This window comes from Salmo trutta, unplaced genomic scaffold, assembly GCF_901001165.1.
Source record: "Salmo trutta unplaced genomic scaffold, fSalTru1.1, whole genome shotgun sequence".
Lineage (NCBI taxonomy): Eukaryota > Metazoa > Chordata > Actinopteri > Salmoniformes > Salmonidae > Salmo > Salmo trutta.
In genome coordinates, this window is record NW_021822941.1 from 2,883,621 (window position 1) to 2,909,015 (window position 25,395).

The 25,395-nt window shown below is 45.2% G+C and overlaps 1 protein-coding gene across 1 annotated transcript; it reads left to right on the forward strand.

Moving 5' to 3' along the window:
* Nucleotides 1-1,521: 1,521 nt before the first annotated feature.
* Nucleotides 1,522-21,362, forward strand: LOC115187366 (stromal interaction molecule 2-like). The gene is made up of 12 exons (XM_029746433.1): nt 1,522-2,781; nt 7,276-7,406; nt 8,291-8,402; nt 8,682-8,793; nt 9,100-9,215; nt 9,469-9,646; nt 9,837-10,014; nt 12,248-12,409; nt 15,478-15,578; nt 16,493-16,737; nt 17,722-17,908; nt 18,182-21,362. The coding sequence occupies exons 1-12, from the start codon at nt 2,628-2,630 to the stop codon at nt 19,419-19,421; spliced, it is 2,916 nt and encodes a 971-aa protein (XP_029602293.1). The 5' UTR covers nt 1,522-2,627; the 3' UTR covers nt 19,422-21,362.
* Nucleotides 21,363-25,395: the final 4,033 nt, after the last annotated feature.

A 25,395-nucleotide genomic window follows, 5' to 3' on the forward strand; every position in this document is an offset into this window, starting at 1 on the left:
ATCTACTTATCGATTTTTGTAATTTGAACCATTTTAATATTAGTGTTTTGTTAAATAAAAATTTGGAAGTTTATAATTTTATATGTTCGTTAGTTTATCGTAGGACCATCAACATTTCATGAGTTGTTACCACTTAAGTAGACATGCGTCCATCATTTCAATGATCATTGAAACACAATTCAAAGCCGATTTCATACATAATGTTAACTGGACTATATGTAGTATGTTACTTTTTGAAGAGATGGTGATTGGGTCTAGGTAAGTGTTTCCTAGTCTAAATTCAGTGTATTTGTCTTCAACTGTTCGCTAAATATAGCCTACCTTTTTAGTATTTTACAGATCGAGATATTACAAACATGTTTATCCACAATCTGCTATTAATAAATCCGGTCTTAGAGTTTCGTAACACAATTAAATCAAAATATTGAGTTAGACTGACTTCCAGTGTACAGAGAAGTTGATTTTCGTGATATGGTGTGGCAGGTAGCCTAGTGGTTAGAGGAGGTAGGTAGCCTAGTGGTTAAGCGCGTTGAAAACCACAGCATCTGACTTGTGATTGTGGAAGACGCACCTCCCCCCGACTACTATCGTTGACTTCCATCTGAAATCCTCTGCTTTCGCACCTCCCCCTGACTGCTATCGTTGACTTCCATCTGAAATCCTCTGCTTTCGCACCTCCCCCTGACTACTATCGTTGACTTCCATCTGAAATCCTCTTTTGCACCTCCCCCTGACTACTATCGTTGACTTCCATCTGAAATCCTCTGCTTTCGCACCTCCCCCTGACTACTATCGTTGACTTCCATCTGAAATCCTCTGCTTTCGCACCTCCCCCTGACTACTATCGTTGACTTCCATCTGAAATCCTCTTTTGCACCTCCCCCTGACTACTATCGTTGACTTCCATCTGAAATCCTCTTTTGCACCTCCCCCTGACTACTATCGTTGACTTCCATCTGAAATCCTCTGCTTTCGCACCTCCCCCTGACTACTATCGTTGACTTCCATCTGAAATCCTCTGCTTTCGCACCTCCCCCTGACTACTATCGTTGACTTCCATCTGAAATCCTCTTTTGCACCTCCCCCTGACTACTATCGTTGACTTCCATCTGAAATCCTCTGCTTTCGCACCTCCCCCTGACTACTATCGTTGACTTCCATCTGAAATCCTCTGCTTTTGGAAGTCAACTCAAATACGCTCAAAGTCTTTCATATACTTTACAATAGTCATCGACTGGGGTGTTTTATCACCCTACATTATATTTTATAATCACCCACCCTGCTTCCTGATTGTCACAAAGTGTGTGTTTGAGACTATGTTCACACACAGTAAAAATGTCCCCCCCCCACACTCTTCGGAGCCCGCTGACTCCCAGGGATGGACAACTGTCCCCTGCACATGCTCACAGGGTAAAGGTCACCTCCAAAGCCGGCCCCTTTTTATTTTTAGGCTCTCAGGGGGGTTCCCGGGAGAAAGACGACACCCTGTTCCTCTAATGAGAGAGAGAGAGAGAGACGTCCTCGTCCGCTTGCTGTGTTCATCAGTGGGTTTGTCTCCGCGTCAGTGTGCGCGTGTGAAGAATGCAGCCATTTACAAGTATTTCTAACTGCATCAAATAGCCTACTGTGTCTGATATAGACGTCATCAGAGAAGGCCTTTTAACAGGTGTCCAAACACTGGTTAATCCCATCCACATGACCCTCAGGTCTGGGGAAACATGCATAAACAGTCGGGAATTAGCCTTGACGCACGCATACACGCGTGCACAAACGGATCCAATAGACACGCAGTCAAGGGATGACCGGAAAAAATGTGTTTCTGAGTGTTTGTGCAAGCTGCTGGGACTCGGGAGGGACAACTAGCCTCAGTGTCATTTAATCTCTGCGTGTGTGTGTGACAGTTTCTCGCAAGATCGTCACGACGAGAGAGCAAGAGAAAATATATATATATATATGGAAAACTGGAGAGAGTTGACATGTCTATAAAGAGTTATAGTATATGACTGCAGTATTTGACAGGATATTGAACTGTGATCAAAGAACTTTCAGTGCACTTTGGAACTGGATTTAGAACTTTGGAACTGGATTTAGAACTTTGGAACTGGATTTAGAACTTTGGAACTGGATTTAGAACTTTGGAACTGGATTTGGAATTTTGGAACGCTCGACTTTTGATCTCTCAATCCGTGGATTTAATTTGTGGAGAGAGAGCTTCGGTCTCACTCAGATTTCCTTGCTGTCGAAGTTTCTATTGGATTTTCTTATTGGATATAATAATCTTGGATTCAAACCATTCTTTTTTTTGTAACCCATGATAAGGATTAAAATAATTCGAACCCTTTCTGGAGTTTTAATGTAACGGATGAGTTGTTTTATAATGTTATCGAATATTTCACCATACCCCCTTGGTTAGTTTCTCCACCAGAACCCAATCATTAGCGTCACATCTCTGAATAACGGTTCGGTTAATAGCTCAATCTGATCGCGTAACACTTGCGCACGGTGGTGCATGTGAGTGTTGGCAGTTGACATCGTTAACCAACCGGGTTTGTGTAGCCTACATCTGTTTTTGTGGATCTTCTCCCGGTTCTCTCGCTCCCACCGGGGTGAGAGTTTCTCTTAACCCCATGATGTTGCTCCTTTCCCCGGTTCTCCTCCTTCTGCTCCGCGGGGTCTTATTCGAGGCTTCGCAGGGCATCATCCAGGACAGCAGCTACCACCACAATGACCCGGAACTCGGACTCACCTTTGCCGGCCAAAGAACGGTGTTCGACTCGACAGGTAAAAATGATCCCCGAATGACTGACGGTGACAATAAGCGTGGAGAGCCGTAGCCTAACAATGCGTCCATACGCCCTCATTACCTCGAAGTAAACCCTGCTCCAACATGGATCTAGCAACGATAGGATAGGTGAATAGGATAAGTGAATAGGACAGGTTAATAGGATAAGTGAATAGGATAGGTGAATAGGATAGGTGAATAGGATAAGTGAATAGGATAGGTGAATAGGATAGGCGAATAGGATAAGTGAATAGGATAAGTGAATAGGATAAGTGAATAGGATAGGCGAATAGGATAGGCGAATAGGATAAGTGAATAGGATAGGTGAATAGGATAGGCGAATAGGATAGGCGAATAGGATAAGTGAATAGGATAAGTGAATAGGATAAGTGAATAGGATAAGTGAATAGGATAGGTGAATAGGATAAGTGAATAGGATAGGTGAATAGGATAAGTGAATAGGACAGGTGAATAGGATAGGTGAATAGGATAGGTGAATAGGACAGGTGAATAGGATAAGTGAATAGGATAAGTGAATAGGATAAGTGAATAGGATAAGCGAATAGGATAGGCGAATAGGATAGGCGAATAGGATAGGCGAATAGGATAGGCGAATAGGATAAGTGAATAGGATAGGTGAATAGGATAGGTGAATAGGATAGGTGAATAGGATAGGTGAATAGGATAAGCGAATAGGATAAGCGAATAGGATAAGCGAATAGGATAGGTGAATAGGATAGGTGAATAGGATAAGTGAATAGGACAGGTGAATAGGATAGGTGAATAGGATAAGTGAATAGGACAGGTGAATAGGATAGGTGAATAGGACAGGTTAATAGGACAGGGTCCACATATGTAGTTGAAACACAACCACTTCAGCCGTTCTGCTGCACTTCCGCTGATGTAAGAAGGGCTTTATAAATACATTGGATTTGATTACATTTGATTGATTATGAATACATTTGATTGACTTGAGTCAGATCAGTGCAGATCTGGGTCAAAGAGCATCAACGCGTTCTAATCATTGAGCTGTGCGCAGTTTGCCCGGTGTAACGGAACCTGTGGTATATCCCCAAAAGTAAATCCAGGCGCAACTAAACTAGCTACATTTATTTGGCCCAGGTCTGCAGATCTTTGATTCATCAAGAGAAGTTATTCCAACCACAGGGCAATGTGTGGCCTGAAGCAGGATCTCGCGGAGACAGGGAGTGACAACCGTTAACTGTTATGCACGTGTTTTGCGCACTCAGCGGTTATCTGAGCTCGGTGTTACGGGGGAGTCATCAATGTTGAGAAACAAACTGGCGTGGTGGAAATGTACCGTTTTATCAACACCTCTTCGGTCACTGGTCCTATCGTTCTATAGTCACTGGGACACTGGGCATTGGAGATGGACACAGGTGTGGAGTGGCATGGTGTTCTTGCCATGCAGTAGTCTAGCAGCTGTTTGTAGCCGAACATTGCTGGATGCGGGATGGATCATCTTAATTGACACATTCAGACACAGGGCGCCACTGGACATTGAGAATTGGACATGAGCACTTCGGCAGGGCAAGGACCAGAGGTGTGGTTTGGACTGGGGCAATTCCATGATGACGGAATTGCGTTGTGACATAGATGTGTCACTTTAGAATTTAACAAACCATGTAACTCTATTCACACAACCTAATTTCACAGATTACAAGTGTAATGTTTTTCGTGCGCACTACACGATTTTGTATACAGGGAATTTCAATCACAGATAAAGACACAGTAGGTTACTTAAGACAAACGATCAACGTTGCTTGGTTGGGGAGGATGGGTGGGGATGTTCGAATCTCATCATGGACAATTAGCATTTTTAGCTAATTAGCAACTTTGCAAGTCCTTATTACTTTTTAGCTACTTTTGCAACAATTTAGCATGTTAGCTAATCCTTCCCCTAACCTTGACCGTAGAATAAAGGGTTAACTCTTAACCTTAACCCTAACCTTAACCCTTTAGCTACTGGAGTGGTGTAAAGCTTGCTTACATTGGACTCTGGAACAGTGGAAACTCGTTGTCTGGCAGTCCGATGGATGAATCTGGGTTTGGCGGATGCCAGGAGAACGCTAGCTACCCCAATGTGTAGTGCCAAATGTTAAGTTTAGTGAAGTAGGAATACTGGTCTGGGGATGTTCTTCATGGTTTGGGCCCCTTACTTACAGTGAAGGGAAACTACAGCATACAATGACATTCTAGAAGATGCTGTCCTGTTTCAGCATGATAATGCTTCCATGCAAAAAGCGAGATCCATACAGAAATGGTTTGTCGAGATTGGTGTGGAAGAACTTGACTGGCCTGCATAGAGCCCTGACCTCAACCCCATCTAACATCTTAGGGATGAAGTGGAACTCCAACTGCGAGCCAGGCCTAATCGCCCAACATCAGTACCCAACCTCACTAATGCGTTGTGGTTGAATGGAAGCAAGTCCCCACAGCAATGTTCCAGCATCTAGTGGAAAGCCTTCCCAGAAGAGTGGAGGCTGTTATCCTCTATGGGACCAGTGGGACGAATTCGTCCCACCTACGTAACAGCCAGTTGAATCCTGTGGCGCGATTTTCAAAACCTTTGTAATGCTATTACTTCAATTTCTCAAACATATGACTATTTTACAGCTATTTAAAGACAAGACTCTCGTTAATCTAATCACACTGTCCGATTTCAAAAAGGCTTTACAACGAAAGCAAAACATTAGATTATGTCAGCAGAGTACCCAGCCAGAAATAATCAGCTAGCATATAAAATTATAATTTTTCAAGCTAGCATATAATGTCACAAAAACCCAGAAGACAGCTAAATGCAGCACTAACCTTTGATGATCTTCATCAGATGACACTCCTAGGACATTATGTTATACAATACATGCATGTCTGTTCAATCAAGTTCATATTTATATCAAAAACCAGCTTTTTACATTAGCATGTGACGTTCAGATAAAGCATACCCCCCGCAAACTTCCGGGGAATTTACTAACAATTTACTAAATTACTCACGATAAACGTTCACAAAAAGCATAACAATTATTTTAAGAATTATAGATACAGAACTCCTCTATGCACTCGATATGTCCGATTTTAAAATAGCTTTTCGGATTAAGCACATTTTGCAATATTCTGAGTAGATAGCCCGGCATCACAGGGCTAGCTATTTAGACTCCCACCCAGTTTAGCACTCACCAAAATCACATTTACTATAACAAAAATGGTCTTACCTTTCCTGTTCTTCGTCAGAATGCACTCCCAGGACTTCTACTTCAATAACAAATGTAGGTTTGGTCCCAAATAATCCATAGTTATGTTCCATCAGCGACGTTTTGTTCGTGCGTTCTAGACACTAGCCCAATGGTAAATAACGGTCGTGCGCATGGCGCATAACGTGACAAAAGATTTCTAAATATTTCATTACCGTACTTCGAAGCATGTCAACCGCTGTTTAAAATAAATTTTTATGCCATTATTCTCGTAAAAAAGCGATAATATTCCGACCGGGAATCAGCAATTAGGTAAACAGCCGAAGGAAAATACTGCACGGGGTCGAATCGGGCACGTGCCTAATTCCATTGTCCTCTGATGGGCCACTTGGAAAAGGCGATAATGTGTTTCAGCCTGAGGCTGCCTCGTCATCGTTTAGGTTTTTCCCGGGCTCTGAGAGCCTATTGGAGCCGTAGGAAGTGTCACGTTACAGCTAAGATCCTGACTCTTCAATAAACAGAAGCAAGAACAACAACACCTTGTCAGACAGGCCACTTCCTGCATGAAATCTTCTCAGGTTTTTGCCTGCCATAGGAGTTCTGTTATACTCACAGACACCATTCAAACAGTTTTAGAAACTTTAGGGTGTTTTCTATCCAAAGCCAATAATTATATGCATATTCTAGTTACTGGGCAGGAGTCGTAACCAGATTAAATCGGGTACGTTTTTTATCCGGATGTGAAAATACTGCCCCCTAGCCCAAAGAAGTTTAAAGCAGCAAAGGGGGGACCAACTCCATATTAATGCCCATGATTTTGGAATGAGATGTTCGACAAGCAGGTGTCCACATACTTTTGGTCATGTAGTGTATATTGATAAACCTTGTACTGCAGTGGGCTAAATCAGGGTCACACAGAGTGTTTCTTGGTAGTCTAAAACAAATCTACTTTGAAACAAAAGTATACACATCACACACATGTTTATGGACTTAAACATAATAAGACACCTGTATCATGTCAGATATACAGCTGAAATGTATTACATTTAGAGTTTTCATCCCAATATTACATTTTATATACATCACTGAAGACTGAACTATAACAAAACAGTTTGACATAGAAACACCAGATTTTTGTCAGTTAATTTTGCTTTTTTAACTAATTCTGAAAAACATGAATAACATTCCACCATGAGGCCACTAGAGGGCACTTTTGGTGATTGACTGCAGGAAAGGGCTACCTAACATATTGATAAATGTATTGATTGACCGTCTCTATAGACCCATGCCTGGTGGTGTCACCTCCCTGTATGAACGAGGCAGACCGATACAGTCTGGAGGGTCTGAGGAACATCCACAGAGAGATGGATGACGACCAGGATGGAGGGATAGAGGTGGAGGAGAGCGTGGAGGTACGGTAACCATGGAGGAGGGATTCAGGTGTGTTTTGATTGGACAACAGATGGTAGGGGTCTTTATACAGTTACATGCTGTGTGTATATCCTCGTCGACCAGTCAGACCCCTACCATCTGTTGTCCAGTCTGTCTGTCTTATGATTCCTGTCCTGTTAGTTTGTTTAAGCCACAGACACTAGAACCCCTTTAGAATAAGTGACTCCAGATTAGAAGTGTAGAATGTTGGACTGTTTGTCCCAGAACTCCAGAACTCATCAGAATGTCACCCAGGGCTAGATGATCCATGGGATTGGGTTGCTGTTACCGTGGAGATGGGAGGGGAAGGTGGCTGATATTCCTGTCCCCATCACATGAAGAATCGAATTACAGCCAAGGATAGATTCCAAGATGGTGGAACGCACGCACACAGACACACACACACACACACACACACGCACACACACATACACAGACACCCAGTCTATTTTATCTCTAAACTAAAACGTCTTGGTCCTTATCATTGGTACAGTTGACAGTCGTCAAACTAATGTGGAAAGTTAGAAAGGTTAAGGATGTGTGGACTGTTTATTAGACATGCGTGGTTGTGTGTGGTTGGTTAAGTGTGTGTGTGTGTGTGTGTATCTGTGTGTGTGTTTATCCTTCTGTGTGTGTGTGTTAGACGTTTACCTTTTGACATTAAGCTGCAAGCTTTTCATAATCCTGTGTGTGTGTGTGTGTGTGTGTATCCCTCTGTGTGTGTGTGTGTGTGTGTGTGTGTGTATCCCTCTGTGTGTGTGTGTGCGTCCCTCTGTGTGTGTTAGACGTTTACCTTTTGACATTAAGCTGCAAGCTTTTCATAATCCTGTGTGTGTGTGTGTGTGTGTGTGTCTTGGCTGTGTAGTTCATCATCGAGGACATGAAGCAGCAGCAGACCAACAAACACAGCAATCTTCACAGAGAGGACCAACACATCACCATAGAAGAACTATGGAGGGGCTGGAAGTTCTCAGAAGGTACGTTGTGTGTGTGTGATTATGCAATATGTTATTACATTCACAGTTTCTTCATTACCAAACCCTCCCACCTCTCCCCCTCCTCCTCTCTCTCCTTTCCCCTCCCCCTCTCCCCCTCCTCTTCTCTCTCCTTTCCCCTCCCTCTCTCCCCCTCCTCCTCTCTCTCCTTTCCCCTCCCTCTCTCCCCCTCCTCCTCTCTCTCCTTTCCCCTCCCACCTCTCTCCCTCGTGCTCTCTCTCCTTTCCCCTCCCTCTCTCCCCCTCCTCCTCTCTCTATCAGTCCATAACTGGACTCAGGATGAGGTGTTGAGGTGGCTCAGGGAGTTTGTAGAGCTGCCTCAGTACGAGAAGAACTTTAAAGACTTCAGAGTCAACGGCAACACCCTCCCCAGGTGAGAACGGCCAATCAGAAACCTCAGAGAGGCTCTTCCTGGTGGGCACAGCCAATCAGAAAGCTTCTTACTGAAACTTACTGGTCAATCAGGTAACACACCCTAGTTACAATGTCCATTTGGTAGATTTTGAGTCATTACTATACAATTACAAACAAATCCGAAGCAGCTCAATTTGTCTAATTAAAACGCTTAATAACAACAGAACAGAAAGAGAAACACAGTCCAATCAGATGTAGAAAGATCCAATCAGAACACTTTAGTTTTCTCGTCTAATCAGAGCTGGTGTTGTTGTGATGTGTGCAGGATAGCAGCCAATGAGCCGTCGTTCCTGAGTGGCCAGCTGAAGATCCTGGACCAGAGAGACAAACAGAAACTCAACATCAAGGCTCTGGACGTGGTGCTGTTTGGTGCTCCTATACGTGTGTAGACAGTACACACACACACACACACACACACACACACACACACACACACACACACACACACACACACACACACACACACACACACACACACACACACACACACACACACACACACTTTGTGCATTTGCTCATGTCCACTGATTATATTGAAAAGCTCTAAACAAATGAAATCATCTTTCTCCTCTTCCCCCTTCCTCTCCTCTCCTCCTCCTCTCCTCCTCCTCTCCTCCTCCTCCTCCTCCTCCAGGCCCACCCCATAACTACATGAAGGACTTGTTGCTGCTAGTTTCTGTGATGATGGGTGTAGGAGGCTGCTGGTTCTCCCAGGTCCAGAACAAAGCTTCTAAAGTTCACATCTCCAAGATAATGAAGGACCTGGAGAGTCTGCAGAGTGCTGAGCTCAGCCTCAGAGAACTACAGGAACAGTGAGTGTCTATAACTGTGTGTGTATTGGAGGGTTGAGGAGTACTGTTATGTGTGTTTCCTGCTAATGTGTGTGTGTGTGTGTGTGTTTAAATGTTTCCTGATAATGTATGTGTTTGTCCTGCTTACCTCCGTGTGTGTGTGTGTGTCTTTGCTGCTGTCCTACTAACGCGTGACCCGTCCTGAAACCAGGCTGGAGCAGGCCCAGGAGGAGAAGCGTAACGTGGCGGAGGAGAAACAGAACCTGGAGGAGAAGATGAGGGATGAGATCATGGGAGCCCAGGAGGAGGCACACAGACTCCATCAGCTGAGAGCTGGAGCCGTCAGTCAACTGAGCAGACTGAGATATGCAGAGGAGGAGCTGGAGCAGGTAGAGAACCTAACCTAATCTAACCTACCTAACCTTAACTAACCTAACCCTACCTAACCCTACCTTACCTAACCTAACCTAACCCTACCTAACCTAACCCTACCTAACCCTACCCTACCTAACCCTACCTAACCCTACCCTACCTAACCCTACCTAACCTAACCCTACCTAACCCTACCTAACCTAACCTAACCTAACCTTAACTAACCTAACCCTACCTAACCCTACCTTACCTAACCTAACCTAACCTAACCCTACCTAACCTAAACCTACCTAACCCTACCCTACCTAACCCTACCTTACCTAACCTAACCTTACCTAACCTAACCTAACCTAACCCTACCTAACCTAACCTAACCTAAACCTACCTAACCCTACCTAACCCTACCTAACCTAACCTAACCTAAACCTACCTAACCTTACCTAACCCTACCTAACCTAACCTAACCTAACCTAACCCTACCTAACCTAACCTAACCCTACCTAACCTTACCTAACCTAACCTAACCTTACCTAACCTAACCTAACCTTACCTAACCTTACCTAACCTAACCTTACCTAACCTTACCTTACCTAACCTAACCTAACCTAACCTAACCTAACCTAACCTAACCTAACCTAACCTAACCTAACCTTAACTAACCTAACCTAACCTAACCCTACCTAACCTTACCTAACCCTACCTTACCTAACCTAACCCTACCTTACCTAACCTAACCTAACCTTACCTTACCTAACCTAACCTAACCTTGTCTTGCCTAACCTAGCATTACCTAACCTAACCTAAACTAACCTAACCTTACCATACCTATCCTAACCTATCCTAACCTAACCTAACCTTGCCTTGCCTAACCTAGCATTACCTAACCTAAGCTAACTCTTAACCCAAACTGAGCTGACTCAGATGTGTAGAGGAGGAGCTGGAGCGGGTAGGGTTTTCCTTGTGTCCAGTTTAAGTGGTTCCATTTCTCCTGCATCAGCCCTCAGCTTTAGAGCTAACCAAGTGGCAGGGCAGTTTGGAGGGTTTTTTCAAATTAAGGAGTGGGCCTTTAACCGCCTTTGATCTTCCAAACACATGCTATTTGTTAACCAGTTCCATCTCCTGTGTGAAGCAAGTCCACAGTGTAGGAAACGCTATCAGTATTGGGTCAAGGCTGGTGGTGAAAACGGGCCATCCATCAATCAATCAAAATCTCTAACCCTTTTCCTGTGTGTGTCTGTGTGTGCCTGTGTGTGTGCCTGTGTGTGTGCCTGTGTGTGTGCCTGTGTGTGCCTGTGTGTGCCTGTGTGTGCCTGTGTGTGCCTGTGTGTGTGCCTGTGTGTGTGCCTGTGTGTGTGCGTGTGTGTGCCTGTGTGTGTGCCTGTGTGTGTGCCTGCGTGTGTGTGTGCCTGTGTGTGCCTGTGTGTGTGCCTGTGTGTGTGCCTGTGTGTGTGCGTGTGTGTGCCTGTGTGTGTGCCTGTGTGTGTGCCTGCGTGTGTGTGTGCCTGTGTGTGCCTGTGTGTGTGCCTGTGTGTGTGCCTGTGTGTGTGCCTGCGTGTGTGTGCCTGTGTGTGTGCCTGTGTGTGTGCCTGCGTGTGTGTGTGCCTGTGTGTGCCTGTGTGTGTGCCTGTGTGTGTGCCTGTGTGTGTGCCTGTGTGTGCCTGTGTGTGCCTGTGTGTGTGCCTGTGTGTGTGTGCCTGTGTGTTCCTGTGTGTGCCTGTGTGTGCCTGTGTGTTTGTGTGTGCCTGTGTGTGTGCCTGTGTGTGTGCCTGTGTGTGTGCCTGTGTGTGTGCCTGTGTGTGTGCGTGTGTGTGCCTGTGTGTGTGCCTGTGTGTGTGCCTGCGTGTGTGTGTGCCTGCGTGTGCCTGTGTGTGTGCCTGTGTGTGTGCCTGTGTGTGTGCCTGCGTGTGTGTGTGCCTGTGTGTGCCTGTGTGTGTGCCTGTGTGTGTGCCTGTGTGTGTGCCTGTGTGTGCCTGTGTGTGTGTGCCTGTGTGTGTGCCTGTGTGTGTGCCTGTGTGTTCCTGTGTGTGCCTGTGTGTGCCTGTGTGTTTGTGTGCGCCTGTGTGTTTGTGTGCCTGTGTGTGTGCCTGTGTGTGTGCCTGTGTGTGTGCCTGTGTGTGTGCCTGTGTGTTTGTGTGTGCCTGTGTGTGTGTGTGCGACTGTGTGTGTGCCTGTGTGTGTGCCTGTGTGTGTGTGTGTGCCTGTGTGTGTGTGTGTTCCTGTGTGTGTGTGCGACTGTGTGTGTGTATCTAGGTTCGGGGAGCATTAAAGAAGGCAGAGAAGGACATGATGGCTTACTGGTCTGTCCCGGAGGCCCTACAGCTCTGGCTACAGCTGACCCACGAGGTGGAGGTCCAGTACTACAACATCAAGAAACACAGTGCTGAGCTGCAGCTCAACGTAGCCAAGGAAGAGGTAGGAGACTACTGATTATTTGGTGGATTAGTTGGTTGGTGGATTAGTTGGTTGGTTGGTTGGTGGATTAGTTGGTTGGTTGGTTGGTGGATTAGTTGGTTGGTGGATTAGTTGGTTGGTGGATTAGTTGGTTGGTTGGTTGGTGGATTAGTTGGTTGGTTGGTTGGTGGATTAGTTGGTTGGTGGATTAGTTGGGTGGTGGATTAGTTGGGTGGTGGATTAGTTGGTTGGTGGATTAGTTGGGTGGTGGATTAGTTTGGTGGTGGATTAGTTTGGTGGTGGATTAGTTGGGTGGTGGATTAGTTGGGTGGTGGATTAGTTGGTTGGTGGATTAGTTGGGTGGTGGATTAGTTGGGTGGTGGATTATTTGGTGGATTAGTTGGTTGGTGGATTAGTTGGTTGGTTGGTTGGTTGGTGGATTAGTTGGGTGGTGGATTAGTTGGGTGGTGGATTAGTTGGGTGGTGGATTAGTTGGTTGGTGGATTAGTTGGGTGGTGGATTAATTGGTTGGTGGATTAGTTGGGTGGTGGATTAGTTGGGTGGTGGATTATTTGGTGGATTAGTTGGTTGGTGGATTAGTTGGTTGGTTGGTGGATTAGTTGGGTGGTGGATTAGTTGGGTGGTGGATTAGTTGGGTGGTGGATTAGTTAGTTGGTGGATTAGTTGGGTGGTTGGTTGGTGGATTAGTTGGTTGGTAGATTAGTTGGGTGGTGGATTAGTTGGTTGGTGGATTAGTTGGGTGGTGGATTAGTTGGTGGATTAGTTGGTTGGTGGATTAGTTGGTTGGTGGATTAGTTGGTTGGTTGATTAGTTGGTTGGTGGATTAGTTGGTTGGTTGGTTAGATTAATTGGAGACTACTGATTATTTGGTGGATTAGTTGGTTGGTGGATTAGTTGGTTGGTTGGTTGGTGGATTAGTTGGTTGGTGGATTAGTTGGGTGGTTGGTTGGTTGGTGGATTAGTTGGTTGGTGGATTAGTTGGTTGGTGGATTAGTTGGTTGGTTGATTAGTTGGTTGGTGGATTAGTTGGTTTGTTGGTTGGTGGATTAGTTGGTTGGTTGGTGGATTAGTTGGTCGGTGGATTAGTTGGGTGGTGGATTAGTTGATTGGTTGGTTGGTTGGGGGATTAGTTGGTTGGTGGATTAGTTGGTTGGTGGATTAGTTGGTTTGTTGGTTGGTGGATTAGTTGGTTGGTTGGTGGATTAGTTGGTCGGTGGATTAGTTGGGTGGTGGATTAGTTGATTGGTTGGTTGGTTGGGGGATTAGTTGGTTGGTGGATTAGTTGGTTGGTGGGTTGGTTGGTGGGTTGGTGGATTAGTTGATTCATTGGTTGGTTGGGGGATTAGTTGGTTGGTGGATTAGTTGGTTGGTGGATTAGTTGGTTGGTTCTTTGGTGGATTAGTTGGTTTGTTGGTTGGTTGGTGGATTAGTTGGTTGGTTGGTGGATTAGTTGGTTGGTTGGTGGATTAGTTGATTGGTTGGTGGATTAGTTGGTTGGTTGGTTGGTTGGTTGGTGGATTAGTTGGTTGGTTGGTGGATTAGTTGGTTGGTTGGTGGATTAGTTGGTTGGTTGGTGGATTAGTTGATTTGTTGGTGGATTAGTTGGTTGGTGGATTAGTTGATTGGTTGGTTGGTTGGTGGAATAGTTGATTGGTTGGTGGATTAGTTGGTTGGTGGATTAGTTGATCCGTTGGTTGATTGGTCCAGTACTACAACATCAAGAAACACAGCGCTGAGCTGCAACTGGCCACCGCAAAGGAGGAGGTAGGAGAGAGACGTAAAACCTATAAATCAGTTTATTGATTCAACTGATTGACTGTTCACTGACTTCACATGGGAAGAAAGAACATAGGGGCTGTAATTAACCCCTGGTGTGGACATGACCAGGATAATGCATTAAACAAGTCATCTATCCTCCATATTAACCCCTGGTGTGGACATGACCAGGATAATGCATTAAACTAGTCATCTGTCCTCTATATTAACCCCTGGTGTGGACATGACCAGGATAATGCATTAAACAAGTCATCTATCCTCCATATTAACCCCTGGTGTGGACATGACCAGGATAATGCATAAAACAAGTCATCTATCCTCCATATTGACCCCTGGTGTGGACATGACCAGGATAATGCATTAAACAAGTCATCTATCCTCCATATTAACCCCTGGTGTGGACATGACCAGGATAATGCATTAAACAAGTCATCTATCCTCCATATTAACCCCTGGTGTGGACATGACCAGGATAATGCATAAAACAAGTCATCTATCCTCCATATTGACCCCTGGTGTGGACATGAACAGGATAATGCATTAACCAAGTCATCTATCCTCCATATTAACCCCTGGTGTGGACATGACCAGGATAATGCATAAAACAAGTAATCTATCCTCCATATTGACCCCTGGTGTGGACATGAACAGGATAATGCATTAACCAAGTCATCTATCCTCCATATTAACCCCTGGTGTGGACATGACCAGGATAATGCATTAAACAAGTCATCTATCCTCCATATTAACCCCTGGTGTGGACATGACCAGGATAATGCATAAAACAAGTCATCTATCCTCCATATTGACCCCTGGTGTGGACATGAACAGGATAATGCATTAACCAAGTCATCTATCCTCCATATTAACCCCTGGTGTGGACATGACCAGGATAATGCATTAAACAAGTCATCTATCCTCCATATTAACCCCTGGTGTGGACATGACCAGGATAATGCAATAAACAAGTCATCTATCCTCCATATTAACCCCTGGTGTGGACATGACCAGGATAATGCATAAAACAAGTAATCTATCCTCCATATTGACCCCTGGTGTGGACATGAACAGGATAATGCATTAACCAAGTCATCTATCCTCCATATTAACCCCTGGTGTGGACATGACCAGGATAATGCATTAAACAAGTCATCTATCCTCCATATTAACCCCTGGTGTGGACATGACCAGGATAATGCATTAAACAAGTAATCTATCCTCCATATTAACCCCTGGTGTGGACATGAACAGCAGGATGTGACCTCATATTGCTATGTGTATATCCTGTCCAGGCAGAGAAGATCAAGAAGAAGAGGAGTTCCCTCATGGGGACGTTCCACGTGGCTCACAGCTCCTCACTGGACGATGTTGACACCAAGATCCTGGAGGCCAAGTGAGAGACACACACACACACTTGTTTTTCTATCCTCGTGGGGACCTAAAAATTGATTTCCATTCAAAATCATATTTTTCCTAACCTTAACCCCTAAGCTTAAAATAGCTTTTGTCCTCATGGGGACGTGGGGATTTCAGGTCCCCACGAGGATAGAAGAACAAGATCACACACACACACAGACACACACACAGTCTTAATTTAGTCAACAATAACTCTGACAAAATAACAACCTATTTTTCCTGACTAAAACTATGAGGATAACGAGACCAGAGAGAGAAAAAAACATAACTGTAACAAATTACTTTGAATTTCAGTCGATAAAAATGTGACATGACGAGAATTCCACATGAGACTACTGGACATTTAACTTGACATGAATCTACTTTTCATCCGTTTCGTCCAATCCTAACCAAGCATGCAGAATATTTAATGTAGTCCTCTCATTGGCAGAATTAAAGTTGGATGATCTGATTGAGCTGATCTGACTGGCTCTCCCACACAGCTTCCAGGCGGTCTCTTCATTCACTCTTCAGTCTTTTGAACTGATGTGAAGCAGGACACTGGACTTGTAACTAACCTCAACTAGAAACCATGTTTACTCTCACTCTTACTTTCATGGAGGCTATTTTCTGATTTGATTACATCAGAAGCTCAGTTTTCCCATGTGTGCTGTTATTCATTCATCTGTGCCACGGTCCGCAACTATGAGTTGCAGTTGCTGTTCTCGTGTTTTTGTGACGTGTTTTGTGACGGAGTTTTTGTAACAGATTTGACTTTGTTGTGTCACAGTAACATACTAAACTAATGTATGTTGTGTTGACATAGCTGACATGTTACTGTATTACAACAGTCCTTACCTGTGTGTTGTATCAGCTAGCTGACGTAAACTGTGCTTTTGACATCCCTCACAGGAACGCCCTATCAGAAGTCACGGCCTGCCTACGGGAGCGTCTCCACCGCTGGCAACAGATAGAGCGTCTGTGTGGTTTCCCTCTCCTCAGGAACTCTGGCCTGGCCAGCCTGACAGCCACGCTGTATTCAGACTCTAACTGGGTGGCAATGCCCAGGGTGTCTGTTCCCACCTTCCCTTCCTGTCATGAAACAATACAAGGCTCTCTGGAGGATCTGATGGAAGACCCCTCAGCACCCATCTTAGGTAGGTTATAGCAATCAGTCGCTCGGTTGGTCAATATAATGAAAATATAATGTGGTCATTTTAAGCAGACATGTTTATGCAAACAGATTTACAGCACAGTGAGTGTATGTTTATGGGATCACCGTGGTAATCAATCAACCAATCTCATGTCCATACGTAGTCAAGGGCTTGACGATTAGTTGACACGTTGAATCAGGTGCTAGCTCTGGAATATATCAAACACATGGAACAGCTGGGGGTCCTGAGGAAAGGTTTAGAACAGCTGGGGGTCCACAGGAGAGGTTTGGAATGGATGGAGCTCCTGAGGAGAGGTTTGGAACGGCTGGGGTTCCTGAGGAGAGGTTTGGAACGGATGGAGCTCCCCAGGAGAGTTTTGGAACGGCTGGGGGTCCTGAGGAGAGGTTTGGAATGGCTGGGGGTCCCGAGGAGAGGTTTGGAACGGCTGGGGTTCCTGAGGAGAGGTTTGGAACGGCTGGGGGTCCTGAGGAGAGGTTTGGAACGGCTGGGTTCCTGAGGAGAGATTTGGAACGGCTGGGTTCCTGAGGAGAGGTTTGGAACGGCTGAAGCTCCACAGGAGAGGTTTGGAACGGCTGGGGGTCCTGAGGAGAGGTTTGGAACGGCTGATGCTCCACAGGAAAGGTTTGGAACGGCTGGGTGTCCTGAGGAGAGGTTTGGAACAGCTGGGGTTCCTGAGGAGAGGTTTGGAACAGCTGGGGTTCCTGAGGAGAGGTTTGGAACGGCTGGGGTTCCTGAGGAGAGGTTGGAGAACCACTGCCATACCTGATTCAAGGTTTAAGTGATTAGCTGCTTAGTTGAATCAGGTTTAGTTTTATTTTTGCAAGGTTGTCCATGAATAGGTTTCCATAAAATGAAAAAAATTCAAAAAATTGTCCCCAAAATTTGTCCCCAAAATGTGTCCCACATTTTTCTGGGATTTAAAAAAAAAAAGTTACCGGGAATGTTCCCTTCCCTTTGCAACCCTAGTTCCACCAATGAAGCGCTCCCCTCGCTCTCGTGGCTCTACCTCCACTGTGTGTCGTCAACGGCGTTCTGGACACGCCTCCTCTTCCTCATCCTCCTTCTCCGACCCTGATATCCTTATCCCTATCCACACCACGCTCCCCTGCTTCGAGGAAGAGGAGCAGATCTTCATCAACGCCCAGCGGAGGGGGTGAGTCGCACAGTTTCAATTCAGTCAATTTAGGAAATAAACTGACGTTCCAATTCTGATTCCAATTTTCTACAACGCTTCTCTGTGTCCACTGATTACAAGGTGACTCACGGTATACTTACAGTATTTTCAATGTATGATTGAAACTTTGTGAACCTTGATGGAATCTTTCTCTCTATATATCTTTTCCTCTCTCTCCCTCTCACTCTCCCTCACTCCCCCCTCTCTCCCCCCGTCTCTCTCCCCTCCCTCTCTCTCTCCTTCTCTCTACAGAGATTCTCAGGTAATTTATTCTGACAGGACCCCTCCTGTCAGCAGAAGGTCATCAGAACCTTCCGGAACAGAATCCCCCGTTTGTAAGATATCTAGAGAAGAACTGGAAGCTTCCTTGGATGAAGCCACATTGAAGACATCATCTAAAGACGAGCCAGACTCTTCTGCTGTGGACAACACTGCTCCAAGGAAAATGCAAAGAGGCAAAAGTGAGACTTCCATGGACCCCCCCGCCGACGCAGCAGCCAAAAAGGTCTTGGGTCGTTCGATGGACAACGTCTCAAGGAAGTCATCCAGAGATGAGTATCACGAGGTTCCGTTGGAGACTCACGTCTCAAAGAAGAGGTCTCTTCTATCTACAGACATGATCGGTGTGTCTCTGGACACCGGCTCCAGGCAGATGATGAGAGAGAACAGGGGGGAAGTCTCATTCAACAACACCATGAGAGGAAGGCCCAGAGAAGAAATTGTGGCGGCCATTGGAACCCCAACGAGAAGGATATCCCGAGAGGAGGTGGACTTCTTAGCTGACAGCGCTCAGAGGAGGATGGCGATGACCAGAGACAAACTGACCCTTCATCTGGACAGCAACTCTTCTCACAAGATGCTCAGGAAGAAGATAGAGTTCCCAGTGGAACCACCATCTGCCGCCACGAGGAAGATATCGATAGACGAACACCATGAGATGTGCTCTCACGCTGGCAGACGAACAAACAGTGATAAGATTGACAGATCCATAGACACTCCCACTGGGAAGATCTACCCGGACAGGGTCGACAGTGCCCCGGAAATCCCCAAACGGAGGATTTCCAGGGAGGAGTATGCTGGGTCGTCCCAGTTGGGTTACGGTCCCCAGGTTTTGGATCGAGGTCAGTTCGGACAACCTGACCTCACATTGTCTACGCCATGGAAACAAACCCAGACCCCTGACCCTTATACCTCCGACCACCTGACCGAACTGGTGTATGACGGAATTCTGGAGAAGTCCTGTATCACCCCAGCAACGACCCCAGCAACAACCTCTGACCTGATCACGGAAGGAGGAGAGCGAGAAGGTAATCCTCCTGTTCCGCCCCCGAGGAGCGGCCGGTCCCTAAACACGTTGCCCCCGGAGATGAGAGGCGAGAGGCACCAAAAGGACAAAGACAAAAGCACGAAGTCATCCAAACTCAAGAACCTTTTTAAGAAAAGGAAAGATCATACCCCAGAACTGCCACAAGGGGGCCTGAACAATCTCTGACCGTTAACTGGAATTTAAACACTTTTTTATGTCAATTTTTTTAACCAGGAATTCTCTTGAGGTTATGAAACTCTTCATTTTTTTTAAAGAGAGAGATCTGGAAAGACCTCAGCCATAAAAAGCTGAGAGGAAACATGAACATTAGTCTTATAGATTTGATTTTCTAAAAACCGACACGGACTCTTGGCTGGGATTGCATGTTTGAAAGAAAAAAACATGAGCAATAGGATTGATAAATGTTTTTTCAAAGCCAACAAAGACTGATTTTTGAAACGCAGAAAAATAGTGTCCTGGCCGAAAAAGCGCAGATTACTGGACAACATCTTATTTTGGCAATGGCTAGTCAATGGGCAGGCACCAAACTCTTGAGTTGACATGGCAGTCTCTAAGACTGATCAAACTCATACTGGACTGAATACTCTGAAAACAGGAGACAGTGTTTGGTATAGTTTCGGTACTATTTTGGTAATACAAAGCAGAATCAATTAACCAGCTATCTTTTAATTCACCATAGTTAACCATCTAACTTTGATAAATAACCAGAAATAACTATTGATTTTCTGGTTCATTAAGAAAAGCTAAACTTAGATATGTGTGTCTTTGGTTGTTTAGTCAATTGGACAATGCCCATGTCAAGCTTAAAGGTATAAAAAGCTATTTTCATAACGTTTAGGCAAGTTAGCTGGCTAACTCATTGATCCTGCTTTTATAGTATACCCCTCTGGCCAGATGTCCTCAGAGGGACAAAGAGGATGAAGGGTGTAAGATAACCTATGGTGCACAAATGTTGTCTCTGCAAGGAAGTCTTAATAAGTAGACCAATGATGGGTGTCCCATTTCAGCTTCATTTGGAAGCAGTGTGATCCCATACTATGTTTGATCGCCTCCTATGTTCAGCGTTGGGTGTTTAGAGCTGAGCTATTTATTTCTTGACTAGGGAGCATTTCTCCGGAGCTCTTCTCCTGTACGATAGAAGCAACTGTAGTTTATTTGGATTGGGGAGTGCTGTTCAATGGTTCCTAGACCTTTTTATCAGTGCAGTCACAGTGCTGTTCAATGGTTCCTAGACGGTTTCCTCAGTGCAGTCACAGTGCTGTTCAATGGTTCCTAGACGGTTTCCTCAGTGCAGTCACAGAGCTTTGCTTGGGGTAGATTTCTAGTATGTGTACGGTTGCAACATTTAGATAACTTTCCCAAATTCCCAGGTTTTCCTGGAATCCTGGTCAGAAGATTCCCAGAATCTAGAGGGAAAATCGGGAATATTCCAACCAGGATTTCTGGAAAACCTGGAAATTAGTTGAAAAGCATGTTTTTTGAATTTAACTAGGCAAGTCAGTTAAGACCACATTCTTATTTACAATGATGGCCTAGGAACAGTGGGTTAACTGCCTTGTTCAGGAGCAGAACGACAGATGTTTTACCTTGTCAGCTTGGGAATTTGATCAAGCAACCTTTTGGTTAGTGGCCCAACTCTCTAACCACTAGGTTAGACTCTCTAACCACTGTTGCGTTTTGTTTCTTTTAGAACTGAGCTTTGAGAAAGGATGTGATTTTGAAAAAACTAAATTAATGTAATTAAATTAGCTTGTTTTTGAGAATTGTTCTGTTCTTTTTCTTTGTGGAAGTTCAGTTTTTCTTTTCAAGGTGATTAATTTACTGATTTTATTTGAAGGTTCCTTTGGGGGGGGGTAGTTTCTCAATTTTTATGTAAAAAAATGTTCATGACATCTTTTACTTGTTTGTTAATTAAATATAATTTATTTTATTGACCGTTTTACAGTCTTGGGTGTCTAGGATAGAGTCAACTATATCTAAAGAAAGTCTTGACCAAGTCAAGGTCCTCAGAAACGGACCTGCACTAAAATACTTTATTGAAAGGAAACTTTGTATGCATTGATAATGATGAATTTTAAAATAAATGTTAACAAAATTTCAAATGTATCATTGTTTTGTAAGTATTTATTGCTTGGTTACAGTACATTCTCAAACAAAATGCTAAAACAGTCACATAGCTACAGATAAAAGTAAAGATAACCTTTTTACATAATTGAGAATTCAAATTTTTAATAAGGGAATACATTTAATTGGTATTAAACACCTTGGGTAATGGGTGACACACACAACTTTAATCAAAAGACAAAGCATAAAGGCTCCATTGACAAAACGTATTGCACGATTTTCTAGAAAAACAACACTGATTTTATCATAGAAAAACCTATTACATCTCTCAGGGGACATAACAACTACAGTGGTGTCATGGAGAATGACTGGTCTCTGGTCTCTCAGGGGACATAACAACTACAGTGGTGTCATGGAGAATGACTGGTCTCTTGGTCTCTCAGGGGACATAACATCTACAGTGGTGTCATGGAGAATGACTGGTCTCTGGTCTCTCAGGGGACATAACAACTACAGTGGTGTCATTGAGAATGACTGGTCTCTGGTCTCTCAGGGGACATAACATCTACAGTGGTGTCATGGAGAATGACTGGTCTCTGGTCTCTCAGGGGACATAACAACTACAGTGGTGTCATGGAGAATGACTGGTCTCTGGTCTCTCAGGGGACATAACAACTACAGTGGTGTCATGGAGAATGACTGGTCTCTGGTCTCTCAGGGGACATAACATCTACAGTGGTGTCATGGAGAATGACTGGTCTCTGGTCTCTCAGGGGACATAACATCTACAGTGGTGTCATGGAGAATGACTGGTCTCTGGTCTCTCAGGGGACATAACAACTATAGTGGTGTCATGGAGAATGACTGGTCTCTGGTCTCTCAGGGGACATAACATCTACAGTGGTGTCATGGAGAATGACTGGTCTCTGGTCTCTCAGGGGACATAACATCTACAGTGGTGTCATGGAGAATGACTGGTCTCTGGTCTCTCAGGGGACATAACATCTACAGTGGTGTCATGGAGAATGACTGGTCTCTGGTCTCTCAGGGGACATAACATCTACAGTGGTGTCATGGAGAATGACTGGTCTCTGGTCTCTCAGGGGACATAACAACTACAGTGGTGTCATGGAGAATGACTGGTCTCTGGTCTCTCAGGGGACAGAACAACTACAGTGGTGTCATGGAGAATGACTGGTCTCTGGTCTCTCAGGGGACATAACAACTACAGTGGTGTCATGGAGAATGACTGGTCTCTGGTCTCTCAGGGGACATAACAACTACAGTGGTGTCATGGAGAATGACTGGTCTCTGGTCTCTCAGGGGACATAACAACTACAGTGGTGTCATGGAGAATGACTGGTCTCTGGTTTCTCAGGGGACATAACAACTACAGTGGTGTCATGGAGAATGACTGGTCTCTGGTCTCTCAGGGGACATAACAACTACAGTGGTGTCATGGAGAATGACTGGTCTCTGGTCTCTCAGGGGACATAACAACTACAGTGGTGTCATGAAGAATGACTGGTCTCTGGTCTCTCAGGGGACATAACAACTACAGTGGTGTCATGGAGAATGACTGGTCTCTGGTCTCTCAGGGGACATAACAACTACAGTGGTGTCATGGAGAATGACTGGTCTCTGGTCTCTCAGGGGACATAACAACTACAGTGGTGTCATGGAGAATGACTGGTCTCTGGTCTCTCAGGGGACATAACATCTACAGTGGTGTCATGGAGAATGACTGGTCTCTGGTCTCTCAGGGGACATAACAACTACAGTGGTGTCATGGAGAATGACTGGTCTCTGGTCTCTCAGGGGACATAACATCTACAGTGGTGTCATGGAGAATGACTGGTCTCTGGTCTCTCAGGGGACATAACATCTACAGTGGTGTCATGGAGAATGACGTGTCTCTGGTCTCTCAGGGGACATAACATCTACAGTGGTGTCATGGAGAATGACTGGTCTCTGGTCTCTCAGGGGACATAACATCTACAGTGGTGTCATGGAGAATGACGTGTCTCTGGTCTCTCAGGGGACATAACATCTACAGTGGTGTCATGGAGAATGACTGGTCTCTGGTCTCTCAGGGGACATAACATCTACAGTGGTGTCATGGAGAATGACTGGTCTCTGGTCTCTCAGGGGACATAACAACTACAGTGGTGTCATGGAGAATGACTGGTCTCTCAGGGGACATAACATCTACAGTGGTGTCATGGAGAATGACTGGTCTCTGGTCTCTCAGGGGACATAACATCTACAGTGGTGTCATGGAGAATGACTGGTCTCTGGTCTCTCAGGGGACATAACATCTACAGTGGTGTCATGGAGAATGACTGGTCTCTGGTCTCTCAGGGGACATAACATCTACAGTGGTGTCATGGAGAATGACTGGTCTCTGGTCTCTCAGGGGACATAACAACTACAGTGGTGTCATGGAGAATGACTGGTCTCTGGTCTCTCAGGGGACAGAACAACTACAGTGGTGTCATGGAGAATGACTGGTCTCTGGTCTCTCAGGGGACATAACAACTACAGTGGTGTCATGGAGAATGACTGGTCTCTGGTCTCTCAGGGGACATAACAACTACAGTGGTGTCATGGAGAATGACTGGTCTCTGGTCTCTCAGGGGACATAACAACTACAGTGGTGTCATGGAGAATGACTGGTCTCTGGTTTCTCAGGGGACATAACAACTACAGTGGTGTCATGGAGAATGACTGGTCTCTGGTCTCTCAGGGGACATAACAACTACAGTGGTGTCATGGAGAATGACTGGTCTCTGGTCTCTCAGGGGACATAACAACTACAGTGGTGTCATGAAGAATGACTGGTCTCTGGTCTCTCAGGGGACATAACAACTACAGTGGTGTCATGGAGAATGACTGGTCTCTGGTCTCTCAGGGGACATAACAACTACAGTGGTGTCATGGAGAATGACTGGTCTCTGGTCTCTCAGGGGACATAACAACTACAGTGGTGTCATGGAGAATGACTGGTCTCTGGTCTCTCAGGGGACATAACATCTACAGTGGTGTCATGGAGAATGACTGGTCTCTGGTCTCTCAGGGGACATAACAACTACAGTGGTGTCATGGAGAATGACTGGTCTCTGGTCTCTCAGGGGACATAACATCTACAGTGGTGTCATGGAGAATGACTGGTCTCTGGTCTCTCAGGGGACATAACATCTACAGTGGTGTCATGGAGAATGACGTGTCTCTGGTCTCTCAGGGGACATAACATCTACAGTGGTGTCATGGAGAATGACTGGTCTCTGGTCTCTCAGGGGACATAACATCTACAGTGGTGTCATGGAGAATGACTGGTCTCTGGTCTCTCAGGGGACATAACAACTACAGTGGTGTCATGGAGAATGACTGGTCTCTGGTCTCTCAGGGGACATAACATCTACAGTGGTGTCATGGAGAATGACTGGTCTCTGGTCTCTCAGGGGACATAACAACTACAGTGGTGTCATGGAGAATGACTGGTCTCTGGTCTCTCAGTGGACATAACAACTACAGTGGTGTCATGGAGAATGACTGGTCTCTGGTCTCTCTGTGGACATAACTACAGTGGTGTCATGGAGAATGACTGGTCTCTGGTCTCTCAGGGGACATAACAACTACAGTGGTGTCATGGAGAATGACTGGTCTCTGGTCTCTCAGGGGACATAACAACTACAGTGGTGTCATGGAGAATGACTGGTCTCTGGTCTCTCAGGGGACAGAACAACTACAGTGGTGTCATGGAGAATGACTGGTCTCTGGTCTCTCAGGGGACATAACATCTACAGTGGTGTCATGGAGAATGACTGGTCTCTGGTCTCTCAGGGGACATAACAACTACAGTGGTGTCATGGAGAATGACTGGTCTCTGGTCTCTCAGGGGACATAACATCTACAGTGGTGTCATGGAGAATGACGTGTCTCTGGTCTCTCAGGGGACATAACATCTACAGTGGTGTCATGGAGAATGACTGGTCTCTGGTCTCTCAGGGGACATAACATCTACAGTGGTGTCATGGAGAATGACTGGTCTCTGGTCTCTCAGGGGACATAACAA